The sequence below is a fragment of the Pelodiscus sinensis genome, chromosome 17 (assembly GCF_052426305.1).
Source record: "Pelodiscus sinensis isolate ZL-2025 chromosome 17, ASM5242630v1, whole genome shotgun sequence".
In the NCBI taxonomy this organism is placed as follows: Eukaryota; Metazoa; Chordata; order Testudines; family Trionychidae; genus Pelodiscus; species Pelodiscus sinensis.
Window position 1 is genome coordinate 36000566 of NC_143068.1, and position 20154 is coordinate 36020719.

Sequence of the window (20154 nt, forward strand, 5' to 3'; positions counted from 1 at the left end):
CAGGCTGCACCCCCCACCGTGCAGGGCGGAGAGGCCAGCGACTGCCAGCACTTGCCTGACAATGGGCCCATGTTGCCAAATCACATCTGAGGAATTCGGCTGGGAACCCAGGGCCACTGATCCGCCAGGACACACGGGCAAGCGACCAAGCCCCTTCGGGGAGGTACGGTCAATGGGCAATGGGCTTCCCTCTGCATGGGCCGGGGAGAGGCCCTGGGGCGCCTCCGTCTTGCCCTCACTCCGCCCGCTGCTCCAGAGCCCCTTGGCTGGGGACAGAGCGGGAGGGGTCTGGCGAGCCAGCCTGGCACAGGACGAGCTCCAGAGACCAGTGAGCCGGCAGCTCGTTCTCTCTGCTCCAAGCCTGCCCCAGCCGTGGGCATGGCTGTGCAATGCGCTGGCCTTCCCCAGCCTCCTCCTCTTAGGAATAAACCCAGCGCTGCTCCAGGCCCGGGCACGGCCCGGCGGGCTCCTTGGGGAAGGGGCTGCCCTAAAAACTGACCTGGGCGTGGGGCTGGCCCTCTGGGACTGGGAGAACCTGCTCAGATGAGGGGGGATGGGTTAGAACCTCTCCCCTGTGTGAGGGGGGCTGGGGGGGCACAGGGAGCACTGGGCTGTCTGAGGGGAGGTGGGGGAGGGGTTATAACCTCTCCCCTGTGTGAGGGGGCTTGGGGGGGCACAGGGAGCGCTGGGGTGTCTGAGGGGAGGTGGGGGATGGGTTATAACCTCTCCCCTGTGTGAGGGGGGTTTGTGGGGGCACAGGGAGCGCTGGGGTGTCTGAGGGGAGGTGGGGGAGGGGTTATAACCTCTCCCCTGTGTGAGGGGGCTTGGGGGGGCACAGGGAGCACTGGGGTGTGTGAGGGGAGGTGGGGGATGGGTTAGAACCTCTCCCCTGTGTGAGGGGGGCTGGGGGGGCACAGGGAGCACTGGGGTGTCTGAGGGGAGGTGGGGGATGGGTTATAACCTCTCCCCTGTGTGAGGTGGGGCGGGGGGGCACAGGGAGCACTGGGGTGTCTGAGGGGAGGTGGGGGGTGGGTTATAACCTCTCCCCTGTGTAAGGGGGGCTGGGGGGCACAGGGAGCACTGGGGTGTCTGAGGGGAGGTGGGGGGTGGGTTATTACCTCTCCCCTGTGTGAGGGGGGTGGGGGGCACAGGGAGCACTGGGGTGTCTGAGGGGAGGTGGGGGGTGGGTTATAACCTCTCCCCTGTGTAAGGGGGGCTGGGGGGCACAGGGAGCACTGGGGTGTCTGAGGGGAGGTGGGGGGTGGGTTATAACCTCTCCCCTGTGTAAGGGGGGCTGGGGGGCACAGGGATCACTGGGGTGTCTGAGGGGAGGTGGGGGATGGGTTATAACCTCTCCCCTGTGTGAGGTGGGGCGGGGGGGCACAGGGAGCACTGGGGTATCTGAGGGGAGGTGGGGGATGGGTTATAACCTCTCCCCTGTGTAAGGGGGGCTGGGGGGCACAGGGAGCACTGGGGTGTCTGAGGGGAGGTGGGGGATGGGTTAGAACCTCTCCCCTGTGTGAGGTGGGGCGGGGGGGCACAGGGTGCTGGGGTGTCAAGGGGATTTGCTTGTGTAACCTTTAGCTGGCCAGGGTGGCAGCAGAGGTGCGCGGGGGGCTGGTTGGTGCCTCATAGGGAAGGGCTCTGTGATGTATGGAGGGTGCTGTCTGCTTGGTTCTTTTCTGCCTCTTTTGAGTATCCAGCCTTTAGGGACTTGGAAACTATTTCTTTTCCCTATTACATTCCAGTTCGGCTTTCCCCTTGATATAGTTTTTTCCCCACTGCCTCTTCTTGTCCCCCTCTCCCCCATCTTTTTCTTTTTCCAGTCCCCTCCCTTCTCCCCTATTTATTTTGGTCCCAGACATCCCACACTCTGGTCATCTGAAGAAGTGGGTTGTGCCCAGGAAATCTCATGATCCCACCGACGTGTTTTGTTCGTCTGTAAAGCGCTACCAGCCCGTTGGTTGTTGTTTTCAGTTTTGTCTGTATTGTGGGATTCCCACTGACTCCCTCCAAGGGTACGTCTACACTAGCTCGGTAGTTCGAGCTAGGTGGGCAAATGAGGGCAACCAGAGTTGCAAATGAAGCCCGGGATTTAAGTATCCCGGCCTTCATTTGCATCTTCCCGGGCACCGCCATTTTTAAATCCCCCTTAGTCTGAACTCCGTGCCCGCGGCTACACGCGGCTACACGCGGCTACACGCGGCTACACGCGGCACGGAGTAGGTAGTTTGAATTGGAACGAGGAGCACCGGTAGTTGGAATTAGAGATCCTAATTCGAACTACTTACGCCGTGCCACGTGTAGCTGCGTGTGGCCGCGGGCACGGAGTTTGGACTAAGGGGGATTTAAAAATGCAATGCGCTGGCCACCACTGCCCCCTCCAGCTGCACTGCACCTGCCCACTCCAGCTGCACTGCCCCCGCCACTGCCCCCTCCAGCTGCACTGCACCTGCCCACTCCAGCTGCACTGTGTCCACCACTGCCCCCTCCAGCTGCACTGCACCCACCACTGCCCACTCCAGCTGCACTGCGTCCGCCACTGCCCCCTCCAGCTGCACTGCACCCACCACTGCCCACTCCAGCTGCACTGCGTCCGCCACTGCCCCCTCCAGCTGCACTGCACCCACCACTGCCCCCTCCAGCTGTACTGCACCCACCACTGCCCCCAACAGCTGCACTGCACCTGCCCACTCCAGCTGCACTGCGCCCCACTAACTGGACTGCGCCCATCACTACCCCCTCCTGCTGCACTGCACCTGCCCATTTCAGCTGCATTGTGCCCACCACTGCGCCCCTCCAGCTGCACTGCGCCCGCCACTGCTCCCCACTAACTGGACTGCGTCCACCACTGCTCCCTCCAGCTGCACTGCACCTGCCACTGTGCCCCTCTAACTGGACTGCATCCATCACTGCCCCCTCCAGCTGCACTGCCCCGCCACTGTGCCCCTCTAACTGGACTGCGTCCACCACTGCCCCCTCCAGCTGCACTGCCCCGCCACTGCTCCCCACTAACTGGACTGCGTCCACCACTGCTCCCTCCAGCTGCACTGCACCTGCCACTGTGCCCCACTAACTGGACTGCATCCATCACTGCCCCCTCCAGCTGCACTGCCCCGCCACTGTGCCCCTCTAACTGGACTGCGTCCACCACTGCCCCCTCCAGCTGCACTGCCCCGCCACTGCTCCCCACTAACTGGACTGCGTCCACCACTGCTCCCTCCAGCTGCACTGCACCTGCCACTGTGCCCCACTAACTGGACTGCATCCATCACTGCCCCCTCCAGCTGCACTGCCCCGCCACTGTGCCCCTCTAACTGGACTGCGTCCACCACTGCCCCCTCCAGCTGCACTGCACCCGCCACTGTGCCCCTCTAACTGGACTGCGCCCGCCACTGCCCCCTCCAGCTGCACTGCACCTGCCACTGTGCCCCTCTAACTGGACTGCATCCACCACTGCCCCCTCCAGCTGCACTGCCCCGCCACTAAGGGGAAGCTCCAGCTCTGGGTCACTGCAGACTCGAGGCCCCGGGGGCGCCTTGCAGCAGTTCCTGCTCCAGAGCCCGACACCCGGTCCGGTCCGGTCCGCAGGGCAGCCGGCGCCTGGGCGAGCCGGGTCCCGGGGGGCAGTGCCCGGGGCCCTGTGCGCGGCAGCGGGAGGGCACTAGGACCGGGCCGGGCGGCCGGCGGAGGGGGGGCCGCTCTGACTCCCGCAGCCGGTGCCGCCGGCAGACACTTGTGGAGACAGGCGGCGGGAGCGGGCGAGGCGGCCCCTGCCACGGCCGGGGCATGAGCCAGCGGTTCACGGTCACGGCGCTGCCGCAAGGGGCCCCGCCCGGCCGCCCCCCCGGAGCAGACGGCAAAGGTAGGGGGGTGCCGCCGGCCGGGGACCTGCGGGGCCAGGCGGGGGAGGAGCCGCTGGCCCGGGCAGAAGTTGCTGCTGGGGGGGGCGCCAGGCTCGCTGCAGGGCGCAGGGCGCTGGCCGACGGGGGGAGCCGGGGTGGGCGGCGGCCCGAGGGCTGGGCGGTGGGGGGCGGCCCCCCATCCCCCGCTATTCACTTCCAGCCCCACGCGTGGGGGAGCAGCCGCGGCCCGGCCGCTGGGGGCGTGTCCCCGTCTGTGGGAGCAGAGCACCCTGGGCAGGCAGCCCCCTTGGTGGAGCTGGGGGGAGGCCTGGAGCTGGCTGTCCGTGCCGGCGGGACGCCCCAGCTCTCCGGGCGCCTGAGCCGCAGGGCGGGGGGGCAGCTGGGGGTGCCCTGGGGCGGGGGGGCAGCTGGGGGTGCCCTGGGGCGGGGGGGGCAGCTGGGGGTGCCCTGGGGGGGCAGCTGGGGGATGCCCTGGGGCGGGGGGGGGCAGCTGGGGGATGCCCTGGGGCGGGGGGGGCAGCTGGGGGTGCCCTGGGGGGGGCAGCTGGGGGATGCCCTGGGGCGGGGGGGGGCAGCTGGGGGTGCCCTGGGGGGGGGCAGCTGGGGGTGCCCTGGGGGGGGCAGCTGGGGGATGCCCTGGGGCGGGGGGGGGGGCAGCTGGGGGTGCCCTGGGGCGGGGGGGGGGCAGCTGGGGAATGCCCTGGGGCGGGGGGGCAGCTGGGGGTGCCCTGGGGGGGGCAGCTCTCCAGGGACTTGGCGTGGCACATGCCCAGCCGGGCAGCCTGTTGCCCCAGCCAGAGGGGGAGGCAGGCAGCAGCAAAGGGCCGGGTCTTGCCCTGGGGCACCCAGCCTGGCAGGATCCAGCCCAGCTGGGCCTGAGTGGGGCCTGCCAGCTCCTGCCTGTGGCTCCTGGGTGCAGGGGCTCTGGCCCAGGGGTGGAGCGCAGCAGACCCCCCTCTTGGCTGAGCATCCGGCGATCCCGGAGCCGTATCGATCTGAGAGAGCCAAGCTGGGCAGCAGCCTGCCCACGGCACGGCCGGGAGTTTGTCCTCGGCAGGGCGCCTGGCAGGAGGCCGGCAGGGAGCTGCTGAACCTGGCCCGTGTGGCAGACGTGCGGGCTGCGTGGGGCTGTGCAGGGGGGGCCAGGGGAGGGGTGTGGCTCCTGTTGTCTGGCCCATGGACCCCCGGGCTGTCAGTGACCCCTGAGTGCAGTAGGCTCTGGCCTGGCCACGGGGCAGGTCGCCCTGGGGACCGTGCGAGAGGCCGGAGGCTGCCAGCCCCGCTGGGGGCCTGCCCCGTGCCCAGGGAGTCACTCAGAGCAGTGTGGCGGGAGGGGCGGTAACACAGGTGGGCTGGGGTAGGGAGGGAAGGGCGCACTCAGCTTACCAGGGCATCCAGCCGACCACTCGCGTCCCCTCCCGCCTCTGTATCAGGCAGCAAAGGGGGGAGCAGGAGCTGGTGCTAAAGCCGGTCCCCCCAGCATTGTCTCCATGGTGCCACCTGCCCCTCCCCCCGCTAGAGGCAGTGCTGGGGGGCAGGGGTGGCCCGACTCCTCTTGCCCTCTACATTGCAGAGCCGCAGCGGGGTTTGGTCCCGGCCTGGCGCGAGCCGGAACTCAGCCGGCTGCCTAGCGACTGCCACCCGCCACTTCACATCCCTCGTGGGGGCCACGGCGTGGGCCGGGTTGCTGTGATGTGGGAAAGATCCCGCGTGCGTCCTGCAAGCCTAACGCTCCGAGCTGAAATCTGGGCACGCGGCTCAGAGCCAGGGCTGCTTACAACCCCACACTGGGTCCCTCCGCTATGGGGCACCTGTCACGGCGTGTGGGGGAGCCCCCGGGCCCGGCACCCCCCACAGCCAGTCGGGACTCTCAGGCAGCAGGTGCAGCAGAAGGTTTATTGCTTCCGAGGGACACAGCACAGCTCACACGTGTGGTTACAGGAGCCGTCAGCACAGCCCAGCCTGGGGAGAGGGGGGCCCAGGGCCAGGACTCTGGGCCCCTGCCCTGCCCCCCAAGCCAGCTAGATTCCCCTCTCCCCCAGCCAGCCCCCAGGCGGCCCCACTCCCTGTTCAGATTCCCGGGCCCCAGGTGGTAACTGACCGTCACTGGCTGCATCTTCCCCCTGGGGCCAGGGGCCAGGCCATTCCCTACGGGCCTCCCCTCAGGCGCTCCCCCCAGGGACCCCATCCCCCACTGGGCACTGCGCGCGCCCGCCCACCCGCCCACCCACACACACAGTCACTGCGGAGCAGCACAGAGCAGTGGGAATCACACAGCACAACACGGCCACCCGTGAATGCGACCCCCCTACCCCACAGCGTCAAACCAGCCCCACCGAGCACTCCACCTGCCGCTCCGCCCAGCACCAAGTTACACAAGCAAATCCCCTCACACACCCCAGTGCTCCCTGTGCCCCCCAGCCCCCCTTACACAGGGGAGAGGTTATAACCCATCCCCCCTCCCCTCAGACACCCCAGCGCTCCCTGTGCCCCCCCAGCCCCCCTTACACAGGGGAGAGGTTCTAACCCCTCCCCCCTCCCCTCACACACCCCAGTGCTCCCTGTGCCCCCCAGCCCCCCTTACACAGGGGAGAGGTTATAACCCCTCCCCCCTCCCCTCACACACCCCAGTGCTCCCTGTGCCCCCCAGCCCCCTTACACAGGGGAGAGGTTATAACCCCTCCCCCCTCCCCTCACACACCCCAGTGCTCCCTGTGCCCCCCAGCCCCTCTCACACAGGGGAGAGGTTATAACCCATCCCCCACCTCCCCTCACACACCCCAGCGCTCCCTGTGCCCCCCAGCCCCCCTTACACAGGGGAGAGGTTCTAACCCCTCCCCCCTCCCCTCACACACCCCAGTGCTCCCTGTGCCCCCAGCCCCCCTTACACAGGGGAGAGGTTATAACCCCTCCCCCCTCCCCTCACACACCCCAGTGCTCCCTGTGCCCCCCAGGCCTCCCTTACACAGGGGAGAGGTTATAACCCATCCCCCACCTCCCCTCAGACACCCCAGTGCTCCCTGTGCCCCCCAACCCCCCCTTACACAGGGGAGAGGTTATAACCCCTCCCCCCTCCCCTCAGACACCCCAGCGCTCCCTGTGCCCCCCCAGCCCCCCTTACACAGGGGAGAGGTTATAACCCCTCCCCCCTCCCCTCAGACACCCCAGTGCTCCCTGTGCCCCCCAGCCCCCCCTTACACAGGGGAGAGGTTATAACCCATCCCCCACCTCCCCTCAGACACCCCAGTGCTCCCTGTGCCCCCCCAGCCCCCCTTACACAGGGGAGAGGTTATAACCCCTCCCCCCTCCCCTCACACACCCCAGTGCTCCCTGTGCCCCCCAGCCCCCCCTTACACAGGGGAGAGGTTATAACCCATCCCCCACCTCCCCTCACACACCCCAGTGCTCCCTGTGGCCCCCCAGCCCCCCTTACACAGGGGAGAGGTTATAACCCATCCCCCACCTCCCCTCACACACCCCAGTGCTCCCTGTGGCCCCCCAGCCCCCCTTACACCGGGGAGAGGTTATAACCCATCCCCCACCTCCCCTCACACACCCCAGCGCTCCCTGTGCCCCCCAGCCCCCCTTACACAGGGGAGAGGTTATAACCCTTCCCCCACCTCCCCTCACACACCCCAGTGCTCCCTGTGCCCCCCCAGTCCCCCTCACACAGGGGAGAGGTTATAACCCATCCCCCACCTCCCCTCAGACACCCCAGTGCTCCCTGTGCCCCCCAGCCCCCCTTACACAGGGGAGAGGTTATAACCCATCCCCCACCTCCCCTCACACACCCCAGCGCTCCCTGTGCCCCCCAACCTCCCCTTACACAGGGGAGAGGTTATAACCCATCCCCCACCTCCCCTCACACACCCCAGTGCTCCCTGTGCCCCCCAGCCCCCTCACACAGGGGAGAGGTTATAACCCCTCCCCCACCTCCCCTCAGACACCCTAGTGCTCCCTGTGCCCCACCCTGCCCCCCCACACGGGGAGAGGTTATAACCCCTCCCCCCCCACACACACCCCAGTGCTCCCTGTGCACCTCCCAAACTGGAGCGGGTCACATGATCACCTCCCCTGCCCGGGTCCTTTCTATGGCGACAGCCGGGGGGTCCCTGCTGGTCTCCGGCTCCCGGCCGCCTCCCTCGGGCCCGTATGGGCCACGCTCCAGGCCCCTCGCCCAAGCGGAATAGCCAGTCCCTGAGCAGCCCCCTCCCCACAGGCGGCGACGCCGGCTGCTCCCGGAGACACTGAGATAGCAGCGCAGGCCCGCGGGCGCAACGCCCCACGCACACGTCCCACCGGGGACTCAGCAGAGCATCCGCGTCCCAGCCCCTCCCTGGCCCCGGCCCAGGATCTGGGGCAGACACGCTAAGGCTGCAGGCTGTGGGCTTCTTTCGGAAGAAGCTTTTCCAGAAGAGAGCTTCCGGACATCTTCTTCCGACAGGGAGGGGACAAGGGGGCGCGGCAAAGGGGCAGCGCGGCAGGGATCCCGTCCCCGGCTGCGCGGCGCTGCTCACTGATGCCGAGGTGGCGATCACGGGGGCAGCGCCGCTCCGCTGAGCTCGGGCTCCGTGCGGTGCTGCCGCTTTGAAACTCTGAGTCTCCCCCTGGCGCCAGGCTCCGTGCTGCGCTTCCTCTTTGGAATGCACATGGGCCCGCCGGGGACCCTGTACACATCAAAGCTGGCTCCCGTGTGACTTAATGTTAACAAATCTCCGGGGCGGATGGCATTCATCCAAGGGGTCTAAAAGAACTCAAATGGGAAATTGCTGAGCTATTGCCTGTGGTTTGTAACCTATCCTTTAAATCGGCTTCCGTACCTGATGACTGGAAGGTAGCCAACGTGACACCAATATTTAAAAAGGGCTCTAGAGGCGATCCTGGCAATTACAGACCGGTAAGTCTAACTTCAGTACCGGGCAAATTAGTTGAAACAATAGAAAAGAATAAAATTGTGAGGCATGTAGAAGAACATCATTTGTTGGACAAAAGTCAACATGGTTTCTGTAAAGGGAAATCCTGTCTTACTAATCTACTAGGGTACGTCTACACTACAGCGCTAATTCGAACTAACTTAATTCGAATTAGTTAATTTGAACTAAGCTAATTCGAACTAGCGCATCTAGACTTAAAAAGCTAGTTTGAATGAGCATTTTGCTAATTCGAACTAGCATGTCCACACTGAGTGGACCCTGAACCGGGCTTAAGGATGGCCGGAAGCAGTGCCGGCAGGGCATCAGGTTAGGACTTAGAGCGTGGAGCTGCTGCCTCAGGCTAGCCGAGGGCTGTGCTTAAAGGGACCCAACCCCCACCCCGGACAGACAGTTCTCAGGGGCTCCCCGCTTGCAAAGCAGTCCTGGCTTGGAGTGCCCGGAGTGCCCACACTGGGCACATCACAGCACTCGGCCATCAGCCCGGCTGCACTTGCTGTAGGCTGCCATCTGGGGAGAGGGGGCAATTGGGGGGCTGCAGGAGAGCTTCCACCCCCAGAAGCCCGCAGAGCCAGCCCAGTCCTCCCCATCGGGGGCTCGTGCCCCATTCCTCCCTCACCTCCTTCCACTTACCCTTCTCTAGCCCCCCTTCCTGATGTACAAAATAAAGGACACGTGTGTTCAAAAATAGGAACTCTCTTTAGTGAACAAAACTTGGGGAGACTGGGAAAAGGAGGTGGGAGAGGGGAAGAGAGAGGGTGGGAGAGGGGAGGGCAACTAACATGATCAGAGGTTTGGAACAGGTCCCATATGAAGAGAGGCTAAAGAGACTGGGACTTTTCCGCTTAGAAAAGAGGAGACGGAGGGGGGATAGGATAGAGGTCTATAAAATCATGAGTGGGGTGGAGAGGGTGCATAAAGAAAAGTTCTTCATGAGTTCCCATAAAGAAGGACTAGAGGACACCAAAGGAAAGGAATGGGTAGCAGGCTTCAAACTAACAACAGAAAGTTGTTCTTCACAAAGCAAATAGTCAACCTGTGGAACTCCTTGCTGCAGGAGGCTGTGAAGGCTAGAACTAGAACAGAGTTTAAACAGAAGTGAGATCAAGTCATGGAGGTTGGGTCCATGGAGTGCTATTAGCCAGGGGGAAGGAATGGTGTCCCTGGCCTCTGTTTGTGGAAGGCTGGAGAGGGATGACACGAGACAAATGGCTTGGTCATTGTCTTTGGTCCATCCTCTCCAGGGTCCCTAGGGTTGGCCGCTGTCAGCAGACAGGCTACTGGGCTAGATGGACCTTTGGTCTGACCCAGTACGGCCATTGTAAGCTCAGGGCTCAGGGTCGGGGGTCTCACTGGACCACCTTGATTTTCATGCCAACCTGCTCCTGGGTGGCCAGGCTGGCAGCTCTCCTGCCCTAGAAGGCCACTTTCCTGTGCCTAGTGCGGAGGTCGTGGACGAGGTCCACGATATCTGCACTAGACCAGGCGGACACCTGCCTCTTGCGGACCCGGGCAAGCTCCCGGGAGCCGCCAGCCTGGTCCCGGGAAGAGGCAGAGGGCTGGGTGGCAGCGGGTGGTCGGCTCGAGCCGGCTCGAGGGCAGGGTCTGCTGGCTGGGTGCTGGCAGGCTTGCACCTGGCACGAGCACCGTAGCCAGCCCGTGCCCCTTTAAGGGCTCCGGGGCCGGGAGGGGGGCAGACAAGTTTCCCTGGTGGTGCCCAGAGTGGCCACCAGGGAAAGCTGGGGAGGGCTAGCCTCCCACTAGTTCGAATTAAGGGTCTACACAGCCCTTACTTCGAACTACTTAATTCGAACTAGGCTTAGTCCTCGTAGAATGAGGTTTACCTAGTTCGAATTAAGCGCTCCGCTAGTTCGAATTAAGTTCAAACTAGCGGTTTGCATGTGTAGCGCCTAGCAAAGTTAATTCGAACTAATGGCTGCTAGTTCGAATTAACTTTGTAGTGTAGACATACCCTTAGAGTTCTTTGAAGGGGTTAACAAACATGCGGACAAGGGGGATCCAGTAGATATAGTATACTTGGATTTTCAGAAAGCCTTTGACAAGGTCCCTCACCAAAGGCTCTTGTGTAAATTCCATGGCCATGGGATAAGAGGGAAGGTCCTTTCGTGGACTGAGAACTGGTTAAAAGACAGGAAACAAAGGGTAGGAATAAATGGTAAATTTTCAGATTGGAGAGGGGTAACTAGTGGTGTCCCCCCAAGGGTCAGTCCTGGGACCAATCCTTTTCAACTTATTCATAAATGATCTGGAGAAAGGGGTAAGCAGTGAGGTGGTAAAGTTTGCAGATGATACCAAACTGTTTAGGATAGTCAAGACAGAAGCAGACTGTGAGGGACTCCAAGAAGATCTCACCAAACTGAGTGATTGGACAACAAAATGGCAAATGAAATTGAATGTGGATAAGTGTAAAGTAATGCACATCGGGAAAAATAACCCCAACTATACGTACAGTATGATGGGGGCTAATTTGGCTCCAACAAATCAGGAAAGATCTTGGCGTTATCGTGGACAGTTCTCTGAAAACTTCCACGCAGTGTGCAGCGGCGGTCAAAAAGGCAAATAGGATGCTAGGAATTATTAAGAAAGGGATAGAAAATAAGACCCAGAATATCTTACTGCCCCTGTATAAAACTATGGTATGCCCACATCTTGAATACTGTGTACAGATGTGGTCTCCTCACCTCAAAAAAGATATTTTGGCCTTGGAAAGGGTTCAGAAAAGGGCAACTAAAATGATTAGGGGTTTGGATCGGGTCCCATATGAAGAGAGGTTAAAGCGACTGGGACTTTTCAGTTTAGAAAAGAGGAGACTGAGGGGGGACATGATAGAGGTCTATAAAATCATGAGTGGTGTGGAGAGGGCTGTGACGCAGTGGGGGTACCTGGCTGGTTTCTATGCTGCTGGCTCTGGGGTAACCCCCACTGGCTGCAGTTGGTACCACGGCCCAGCAAAACAGGATGAGTCATTATTGAAAGGCATCTGGCAACCTGTCTGACCAGCCACCCCCCATGGAGAGGAACAAAGGAAGGTGGATGCTGCCCTGGCTGGGGGGCAGGGCTGGAGGAGAGTTAGTTTAGTTCAGGTCTGGGAGGATGGAGGAAGCAGCCTCAGCAACAGGCTGGGGGGTTTAGAAGCCGAGACCCCCCCCATATCAAGGGGGGCTGAGGCATCCTAGGCCTGCCCTGTAACCTGATGACATCTGTGCTGTGCTGTATGCTGGAGAGGCAATAAACCACCTCTATTCTACTGGCTGGCGGAGTCTGTTCGTGCCATTTCGGGGGTGCAGAAGACAGGGGACCCCAACGTGCCGTCACACTGTGGAGAGGGCCGATAAAGAAAAGTTTTTTATTAGTTCCCATAATAGAAGAACTAGAGGACACCAAATGAAATGAATGGGGAGCAGGTTTAAAACTAATAAAAGAAAGTTCTTCTTCACACAGCGTGTAGTCAACCTGTGGAACTCCTTGCCAGAGGAGGCTGTGAAGGCTAGGACTATAAGGGTATGTCTGCACTACCACCCTAGTTTGAACTAGGGTGGTTAATGTAGTCAACCGAAGTTGCAAATGAAGCCCGGGATTTAAATATCCCGGGCTTCATTTGCATCTTGCTGGGTGCTGCCATTTTTAAAGCCCTGGTAGTTCGAACTCCCTGCCCGCGGCTACACGTGGCACGGAGTAGGTAGTTCGAATTAGGCTTTCTAATTCGAACTACCGGTACACCTTGTTCCACGAGAGAGCCTAATTTGAACTACCTACTCCATGCCGCGTGTAGCATGGCACGGAGTCCGAACTACCGGGGCTTTAAAAATGGCGGCGCCCGGCAAGATGCAAATGAAGCCCAGGATATTTAAATCCCGGGCTTCATTTGCAACTCCGGTTGCCTACATTAACCACCCTAGTTCAAACTAGGGGGGTAGTGTAGACAGACCCTAATAGAGTTTAAAGAGAAGCTGGATAATTTCCTGGAGGTTAGGTCCATAAAAGGCTATTAGCCAGGGGATAAAATGGTGTCTCTGGCCTCTGTTTGTCAGAGGCTGGAGAGGGATGGCAGGAGACAAATCGCTTGATCATTGTCTTCGGTCCACCCTCTCTGGGGCACCTGGTGCTGCCACTGTCGGCAGACAGGATACTGGGCTAGATGGACCTTTGGTCTGACCCCGCACGGCCGTTCTGATGTTCTTATGACTTCCTGCCGGCCCTGGGCTGCACGCGAGTCCCGCATTCCCCCTTGGAAACGTGCAAGGGGCCAGTGGGGCTCTTGTGCGTCTACAGGAGGAATGCAGACAGGCGGGAATTCCATCGGCTAGTCAATTCACCGCAAATTAACACCCTAAATCACCCGGTGGGGCCCTGGCGGCCTGCCTGCTCCTATCCAGTGGGAGGGGGGGGGTGTTAGCAACACAGCCCTGGCCAGCACCCCCGAGGCGCCGTGGCCTCAGTGGTAGGGCTGGGAGCAGAAGGGAAGTCAGTGGTGCCAAGGGACGGGGTGGGGGGTGGGGCAGGGGACCTTGCTGGAGCTGCGTCACTGGTTCCTGGCTGGCAGGCGGGGGACAGGCCGAGCTGCTGGGGCTAGGAGCCTGCATCCTGGCTAACCGTGGGCAGGGTGAGCCCTCGTCCGGCTGCTGCGGGCAGCGCCAGGGCTGACACCTGTGCCCCGGCTGGGCAGGGCTTTGGTTAGAGGGGCTGCCAAGGGCCGTGGGCTCTGCCCTGCGGGATGCAGGCTCTGCTGCGTGCTAAGCATCCCGCCCAGGCGGCTCCAGCCTCTGCCCCTCCCGGCCTCTGCCCCATGGGCCTCCTGTTCTCACCGCTGGGCCGCTTCCCGGAGCTTTCCTCTCCCTGCCTCTTGGCCGCCCCTGTGGCGAGGGGGGCACGGGCTGGCCGGCTCTCCTGGCCCTCGCAGGCCGCCGAGGCCGGGAGCTCAGCCCCAGACCACGTGGCAGCCCCTGGCAGAGGGCCCAAGGGGGGGCGCTGCTGTTCCACTGCACTGGGGCAAGCCTGTGCAGGACCCCCCCTCCCGTGGGGGCTGTTCCCTGGCACCGAGCGCGGGCACCTCCTGTACCCAGAGAAAGACTGCCCAGCTGGGATCTAGAGCCCTCTGCAGCCTACTGCTCTGCCAGTGCCCCCCTCCAGCCCGGGCACCCGCCCCCGGCTCTGCCAGTGCCCCCCAGTGCCCCCTCCAGCCCGGGCACCCACCCCCGGCTCTGCCAGTGCCCCCCAGTGCCCCCTCCAGCCCGGGCACCCGCCCCCGGCTCTGCCAGTGCCCCCCAGTGCCCCCTCCAGCCCGGGCACCCACCCCCGGCTCTGCCAGTGCCCCCCAGTGCCCCCCTCCAGCCCGGGCACCCGCCCCCGGCTCTGCCAGTGCCCCCCAGTGCCCCCTCCAGCCCGGGCACCCGCCCCCGGCTCTGCCAGTGCCCCCCAGTGCCCCCTCCAGCCCGGGCACCCACCCCCGGCTCTGCCAGTGCCCCCCAGTGCTCCCCTCCAGCCCGGGCACCCACCCCCGGCTCTGCCAGTGCCCCCCAGTGCTCCCCTCCAGCCCGGGCACCCACCCCCGGCTCTGCCAGTGCCCCCCAGTGCCCCCCTCCAGCCCGGGCACCCGCCCCCGGCTCTGCCAGTGCCCCCCAGTGCCCCCTCCAGCCCGGGCACCCGCCCCCGGCTCTGCCAGTGCCCCCCAGTGCCCCCTCCAGCCCGGGCACCCACCCCCGGCTCTGCCAGTGCCCCCCAGTGCTCCCCTCCAGCCCGGGCACCCACCCCCGGCTCTGCCAGTGCCCCCCAGTGCCCCCTCCAGCCCGGGCACCCACCCCCGGCTCTGCCAGTGCCCCCCAGTGCCCCCCTCCAGCCCGGGCACCCGCCCCCGGCTCTGCCAGTGCCCCCCAGTGCCCCCCTCCAGCCCGGGCACCCGCCCCCGGCTCTGCCAGTGCCCCCCAGTGCCCCCTCCAGCCCGGGCACCCACCCCCGGCTCTGCCAGTGCCCCCCAGTGCCCCCCTCCAGCCCGGGCACCCGCCCCCGGCTCTGCCAGTGCCCCCCAGTGCCCCCTCCAGCCCGGGCACCCACCCCCGGCTCTGCCAGTGCCCCCCAGTGCCCCCCTCCAGCCCGGGCACCCGCCCCCGGCTCTGCCAGTGCCCCCCAGTGCCCCCTCCAGCCCGGGCACCCACCCCCGGCTCTGCCAGTGCCCCCCAGTGCCCCCCTCCAGCCCGGACACCCACCCCCGGCTCTGCCAGTGCCCCCCAGTGCCCCCTCCAGCCCGGGCACCCGCCCCCGGCTCTGCCAGTGCCCCCCAGTGCCCCCCTCCAGCCCGGACACCCACCCCCGGCTCTGCCAGTGCCCCCCAGTGCCCCCCTCCAGCTCGGACACCCACCCCCGGCTCTGCCAGTGCCCCCCAGTGCCCCCCTCCAGCCCGGGCACCCGCCCCCGGCTCTGCCAGTGTCCCCTAGTGCCCCCCTCCAGCCCGGGCACCCGCCCCCGGCTCTGCCAGTGCCCCCCAGTGCCCCCCTCCAGCCCGGGCACCCACCCCCGGCTCTGCCAGTGCCCCCCAGTGCCCCCCTCCAGCCCGGGCACCCGCCCCCGGCTCTGCCAGTGCCCCCCTCCAGCCCGGGCACCCGCCCCCGGCTCTGCCAGTGCCCCCCCAGTGCCCCCCTCCAGCCCGGGCACCCGCCCCCGGTTCTGCCAGTGCCCCCCTCCAGCCCGGACACCCGCCCCCGGCTCTGCCAGTGCCCCCCAGTGCCCCCCTCCAGCCCGGACACCCGCCCCCGGCTCTGCCAGTGCCCCCCAGTGCCCCTCTCCAGCCCGGGCACCCGCCCCCGGCTCTGCCAGTGCCCCCCAGTGCCCTCCTCCAGCCCGGGCACCCACCCCCGGCTCTGCCAGTGCCCCCCAGTGCCCCCCTCCAGCCCGGACACCCGCCCCCGGCTCTGCCGGTGCCCCCCAGTGCCCCTCTCCAGCCCGGGCACCCGCCCCCGGCTCTGCCGGTGCCCCCCAGTGCCCCTCTCCAGCCCGGGCACCCGCCCCCGGCTCTGCCGGTGCCCCCCAGTGCCCCTCCCCCTTCCCCCCTCCAGCCCGGGCACCCGCCCCCGGCTCTGCCAGTGCCCCCCTATGCCCCCCTCCAGCCTGGACACCCACCCCCGGCTCTGCCGGTGCCCCCCTATGCCCCCCTCCAGCCTGGACACCCACCCCCGGCTCTGCCAGTGCCCCCCAGTGCCCCCCTCCAGCCCTGGCACCCACCCCCGGCTGTGCCGGTGCCCCTCGGTGCCACTCTGTGCCAACCTACCTCCCACTGTTATCCCAGCTATGGGCTCCCCCACAACAGCTGTGCTGCTGCCCCTTGGTCCAGACCCATAGCTTCCCCCCCCTCCCCCGCCATTTCCCTCCCTACGTTTTTATTTGGCAAAACCTTTGCACCAGGCTGCCCCATGCAGGTTTCGGCGTCTGTGATCCCACCAGACTCAGCAGCGGGGCTCTGCTCCTGCAGGGCTGTGGGGGGGATGGGGTGCCTGGCTCTGGGGGAGAGGTGGGGTCCCTGGACGCTCGTGTGGCTGCTCAGGAGAGATTCAGCCCACAGCTGGGGTTGTGTTTGTGGGTGGTGCACATCTGCACATGTCTCCGTGCACAGAACAAACTTATTCCACACATGGAGGGGAAAAAGTAGAGGGGACATTGGCTGGGACTGTGCTGCGTAGCCCCTGCCCCCGTCCAGCAGGCTCTAGGCTGCATCGCCCCCAACCCCAGGTGTCCTTGTCATCTGTGGTTCAAACTAGGGCTGCGAATAACGTGTTTGAAAAGCGAAGGCGCGTTAATCGAGGGTTACCCCGACACGGCCTCGTTTTCACGGGGTGAAGCTCCGGCCGGCCGGCTTGGTAATTGGCAAACGCTGTCTGGGGCTTTACCCTGCAACGGGGGGCGGGGAGGGGGCCGCACAGGCCTGTCAAAGTGAACGTCCCTTCATGGCTGCTCTGCACACGCGCCCCAGCGCCTGGGGGGGAAGCAGGGGGCTGCGGAGGCTCAAGTGAGACCCAGGGCAGGTCCGATGTGGGGGGGTGGCTCTTCCCACGGAGTCACCGTGTTACCCTCCACCCTGCTGGGCTCTGTCCCCAGCTCTGCTGGAGCGGAAGGGCTCTGGGTTGGGGGGGGGCTGGGATGCCTGGCTCTGGGGGAGGGGTGGGTGCACTGGGTTGGGGGGGGCTGGGGTGCCTGGCTCTGGGGGAGGGGTGGGTGCACTGGGTTGGGGGGGCTGGGATGCCTGGCTCTGGGGGAGGGGTGGGTGCACTGGGTTGGGAGGGGCTGGGGTGCCTGGCTCTGGGGGAGGGGTGGGTGCACTGGGTTGGGGGGGGCTGGGATGCCTGGCTCTGGGGGAGGGGTGGGTGCACTGGGTTGGGGGGGCTGGGATGCCTGGCTCTGGGGGAGGGGTGGGTGCACTGGGTTGGGGGGGGCTGGGGTGCCTGGCTCTGGGGGAGGGGTGGGTGCACTGGGTTGGGGGGGGCTGGGGTGCCTGGCTCTGGGGGAGGGGTGGGTGCACTGGGTTGGGGGGGGCTGGGATGCCTGGCTCTGGGGGAGGGGTGGGTGCACTGGGTTGGGGGGGCTGGGATGCCTGGCTCTGGGGGAGGGGTGGGTGCACTGGGTTGGGGGGGCTGGGATGCCTGGCTCTGGGGGAGGGGTGGGTGCACTGGGTTGGGGGGGCTGGGGTGCCTGGCTCTGGGGGAGGGGTGGGTGCACTGGGTTGGGGGGGGCTGGGGTGCCTGGCTCTGGGGGAGGGGTGGGTGCACTGGGTTGGGGGGGCTGGGATGCCTGGCTCTGGGGGAGGGGTGGGTGCACTGGGTTGGGGGGGCTGGGATGCCTGGCTCTGGGGGAGGGGTGGGTGCACTGGGTTGGGGGGGGCTGGGGTGCCTGGCTCTGGGGGAGGGGTGGGTGCCAGCAGCCTCGTCCCTCCCAGCTCTGCGGCACCACGCACCCCTCGTGCGCCGACCCCGGGCTGCTAACCGGAGTCTCCTCGGCAGCCCTGGGCCACGCTGCTCAGGGCAGCTGGAAGAGCCTGCGGGACTGGGCCCTGGCTGCCCCGCTGCAGCCGGGAGGGGCAGGGAGGGGCCTGCGGCAGGCGGGGGCATCCAGCTGCCCCTTGGAGCAGGCAGGGCAGGTCTCTGGGGGGCCATTTCAGAGCGCGGCCGAGGTCCCCCCCCGGCCATGCTGGTGCACAAAACCCAACCCCCTTGTCCTGCCTGCTGCCCCGCCCCTTCTCTGAGGCTCCGCCTCCCTCCCTCTGCGTCACCAGGTGGGCTCTGGGAGGGGCCAGGAGGGGTGCAGGGCTGGGGCAGCGGCTTGGGGTCTGCTCCCATTGGTTGCAGTTCCCATGGGACAGGGCCAGTGCGTGGGGGAGGGGGCACTGCACGGAGCCCCCCTGGGCCTAGGGGCTGCAGGGACCTGGCAGCGTCTTCTGGCCATGTCCCCGGGCCCTGCTGCGCCGCCTGCCACGGCCTCACAGCCCCTGCCCACGTGTGGCCGGTCGGTCCCCGGGCGGCTCCCCTCCAGGGCGACAGCCCCTTCTCGGGGAGCCTCCTCTCTCTGGGGGTCAGGCCCTCCAGCCTTCTCTGCCCTGAGCCCCTCGGGGCACTACTCATGTGGCACACGGGTCCACGGTGTGGGGAGGCCTGGGGAGGCAGGGGGCTGTGGGTACAGGGGGGAGGCAGGTAGGGAGGGGGAGGCAGGGGGCTGTGGGTACATTGGGAGGCGGGCAGGGAGGGGTGGCAGGGGGAGGCAGGGGGCTGTGGGTACAGGGGGGAGGCGGGCAGGGAGGGGTGCAGGGGGAGGCAGGGGGCTGTGGGTACATTGGGAGGTGGGCAGGGAGGGGGAGGCAGGGGGCTGTGGGTACATTGGGAGGCGGGCAGGGAGGGGGAGGCAGGGGGCTGTGGGTACATTGGGAGGCGGGCAGGGAGGGGGAGGCAGGGGGCTGTGGGTACATTGGGAGGCGGGCAGGGAGGGGTGGCAGGGGGAGGCAGGGGGCTGTGGGTACAGGGGGGAGGCGGGCAGGGAGGGGTGCAGGGGGAGGCAGGGGGCTGTGGGTACATTGGGAGGCGGGCAGGGAGGGGGAGGCAGGGGGCTGTGGGTACATTGGGAGGCGGGCAGGGAGGGGGAGGCAGGGGGCTGTGGGTACATTGGGAGGCGGGCAGGGAGGGGGAGGCAGGGGGCTGTGGGTACATTGGGAGGCGGGCAAGGAGGGGTGGCAGGGGGAGGCAGGGGGCTGTGGGTACAGGGGGGAGGCGGGCAGGGAGGGGTGCAGGGGGAGGCAGGGGGCTGTGGGTACATTGGGAGGCGGGCAGGGAGGGGTGGCAGGGGGAGGCAGGGGGCTGTGGGTACATTGGGAGGGGGGCAGGGGGAGGCAGGGGGCTGTGGGTACATTGGGAGGCGGGCAGGGAGGGGGAGGCAGGGGGCTGTGGGTACATTGGGAGGCGGGCAGGGAGGGGGAGGCAGGGGGCTGTGGGTACATTGGGAGGCGGGCAAGGAGGGGTGGCAGGGGGAGGCAGGGGGCTGTGGGTACAGGGGGGAGGCGGGCAGGGAGGGGTGCAGGGGGAGGCAGGGGGCTGTGGGTACATTGGGAGGCGGGCAGGGAGGGGTGGCAGGGGGAGGCAGGGGGCTGTGGGTACATTGGGAGGGGGGCAGGGGGAGGCAGGGGGCTGTGGGTACATTGGGAGGCGGGCAGGGAGGGGGAGGCAGGGGGCTGTGGGTACATTGGGAGGCGGGCAGGGAGGGGTGGCAGGGGGAGGCAGGGGCTGTGGGTACAGGGGAAGGCAGGGGGCTGTGGGTACATTGGGAGGCGGGCAGGGAGGGGGAGGCAGGGGGCTGTGGGTACATTGGGAGGCGGGCAGGGAGGGGTGGCAGGGGGAGGCAGGGGGCTGTGGGTACAGGGGGGAGGCGGGCAGGGAGGGGTGCAGGGGGAGGCAGGGGGCTGTGGGTACATTGGGAGGTGGGCAGGGAGGGGGAGGCAGGGGGCTGTGGGTACATTGGGAGGCGGGCAGGGAGGGGGAGGCAGGGGGCTGTGGGTACATTGGGAGGCGGGCAGGGAGGGGTGGCAGGGGGAGGCAGGGGGCTGTGGGTACAGGGGGGAGGCGGGCAGGGAGGGGTGCAGGGGGAGGCAGGGGGCTGTGGGTACATTGGGAGGCGGGCAGGGAGGGGTGCAGGGGGAGGCAGGGGGCTGTGGGTACATTGGGAGGTGGGCAGGGGCGTATGGGGAGGCAGACGAGGGCACTGGGGGGGCAAAGCCCTGGGTACAGGTATTGGTGTCACACAAACACTGTGCACAGAAAAATGTCCAGATACAGCCAGGGCGCCATGGAAATCTCCATGGTACCAAACAG

At 66.1% G+C, this 20154-nt stretch overlaps 1 protein-coding gene across 1 annotated transcript in view; it reads left to right on the plus strand.

The window, feature by feature from the left end:
• The first annotated feature begins 3721 nt into the window (after positions 1–3721).
• Positions 3722–20154, plus strand: part of SLC12A5 (solute carrier family 12 member 5) — a 120487-nt gene continuing 104054 nt past the window's right edge. The window contains exon 1 of the mRNA XM_089769796.1: positions 3722–3865. Coding sequence (XP_089625922.1) covers positions 3790–3865 — 76 coding nt within the window. The 5' untranslated portion in view covers positions 3722–3789. The remainder of the gene's footprint in view (positions 3866–20154) is intronic.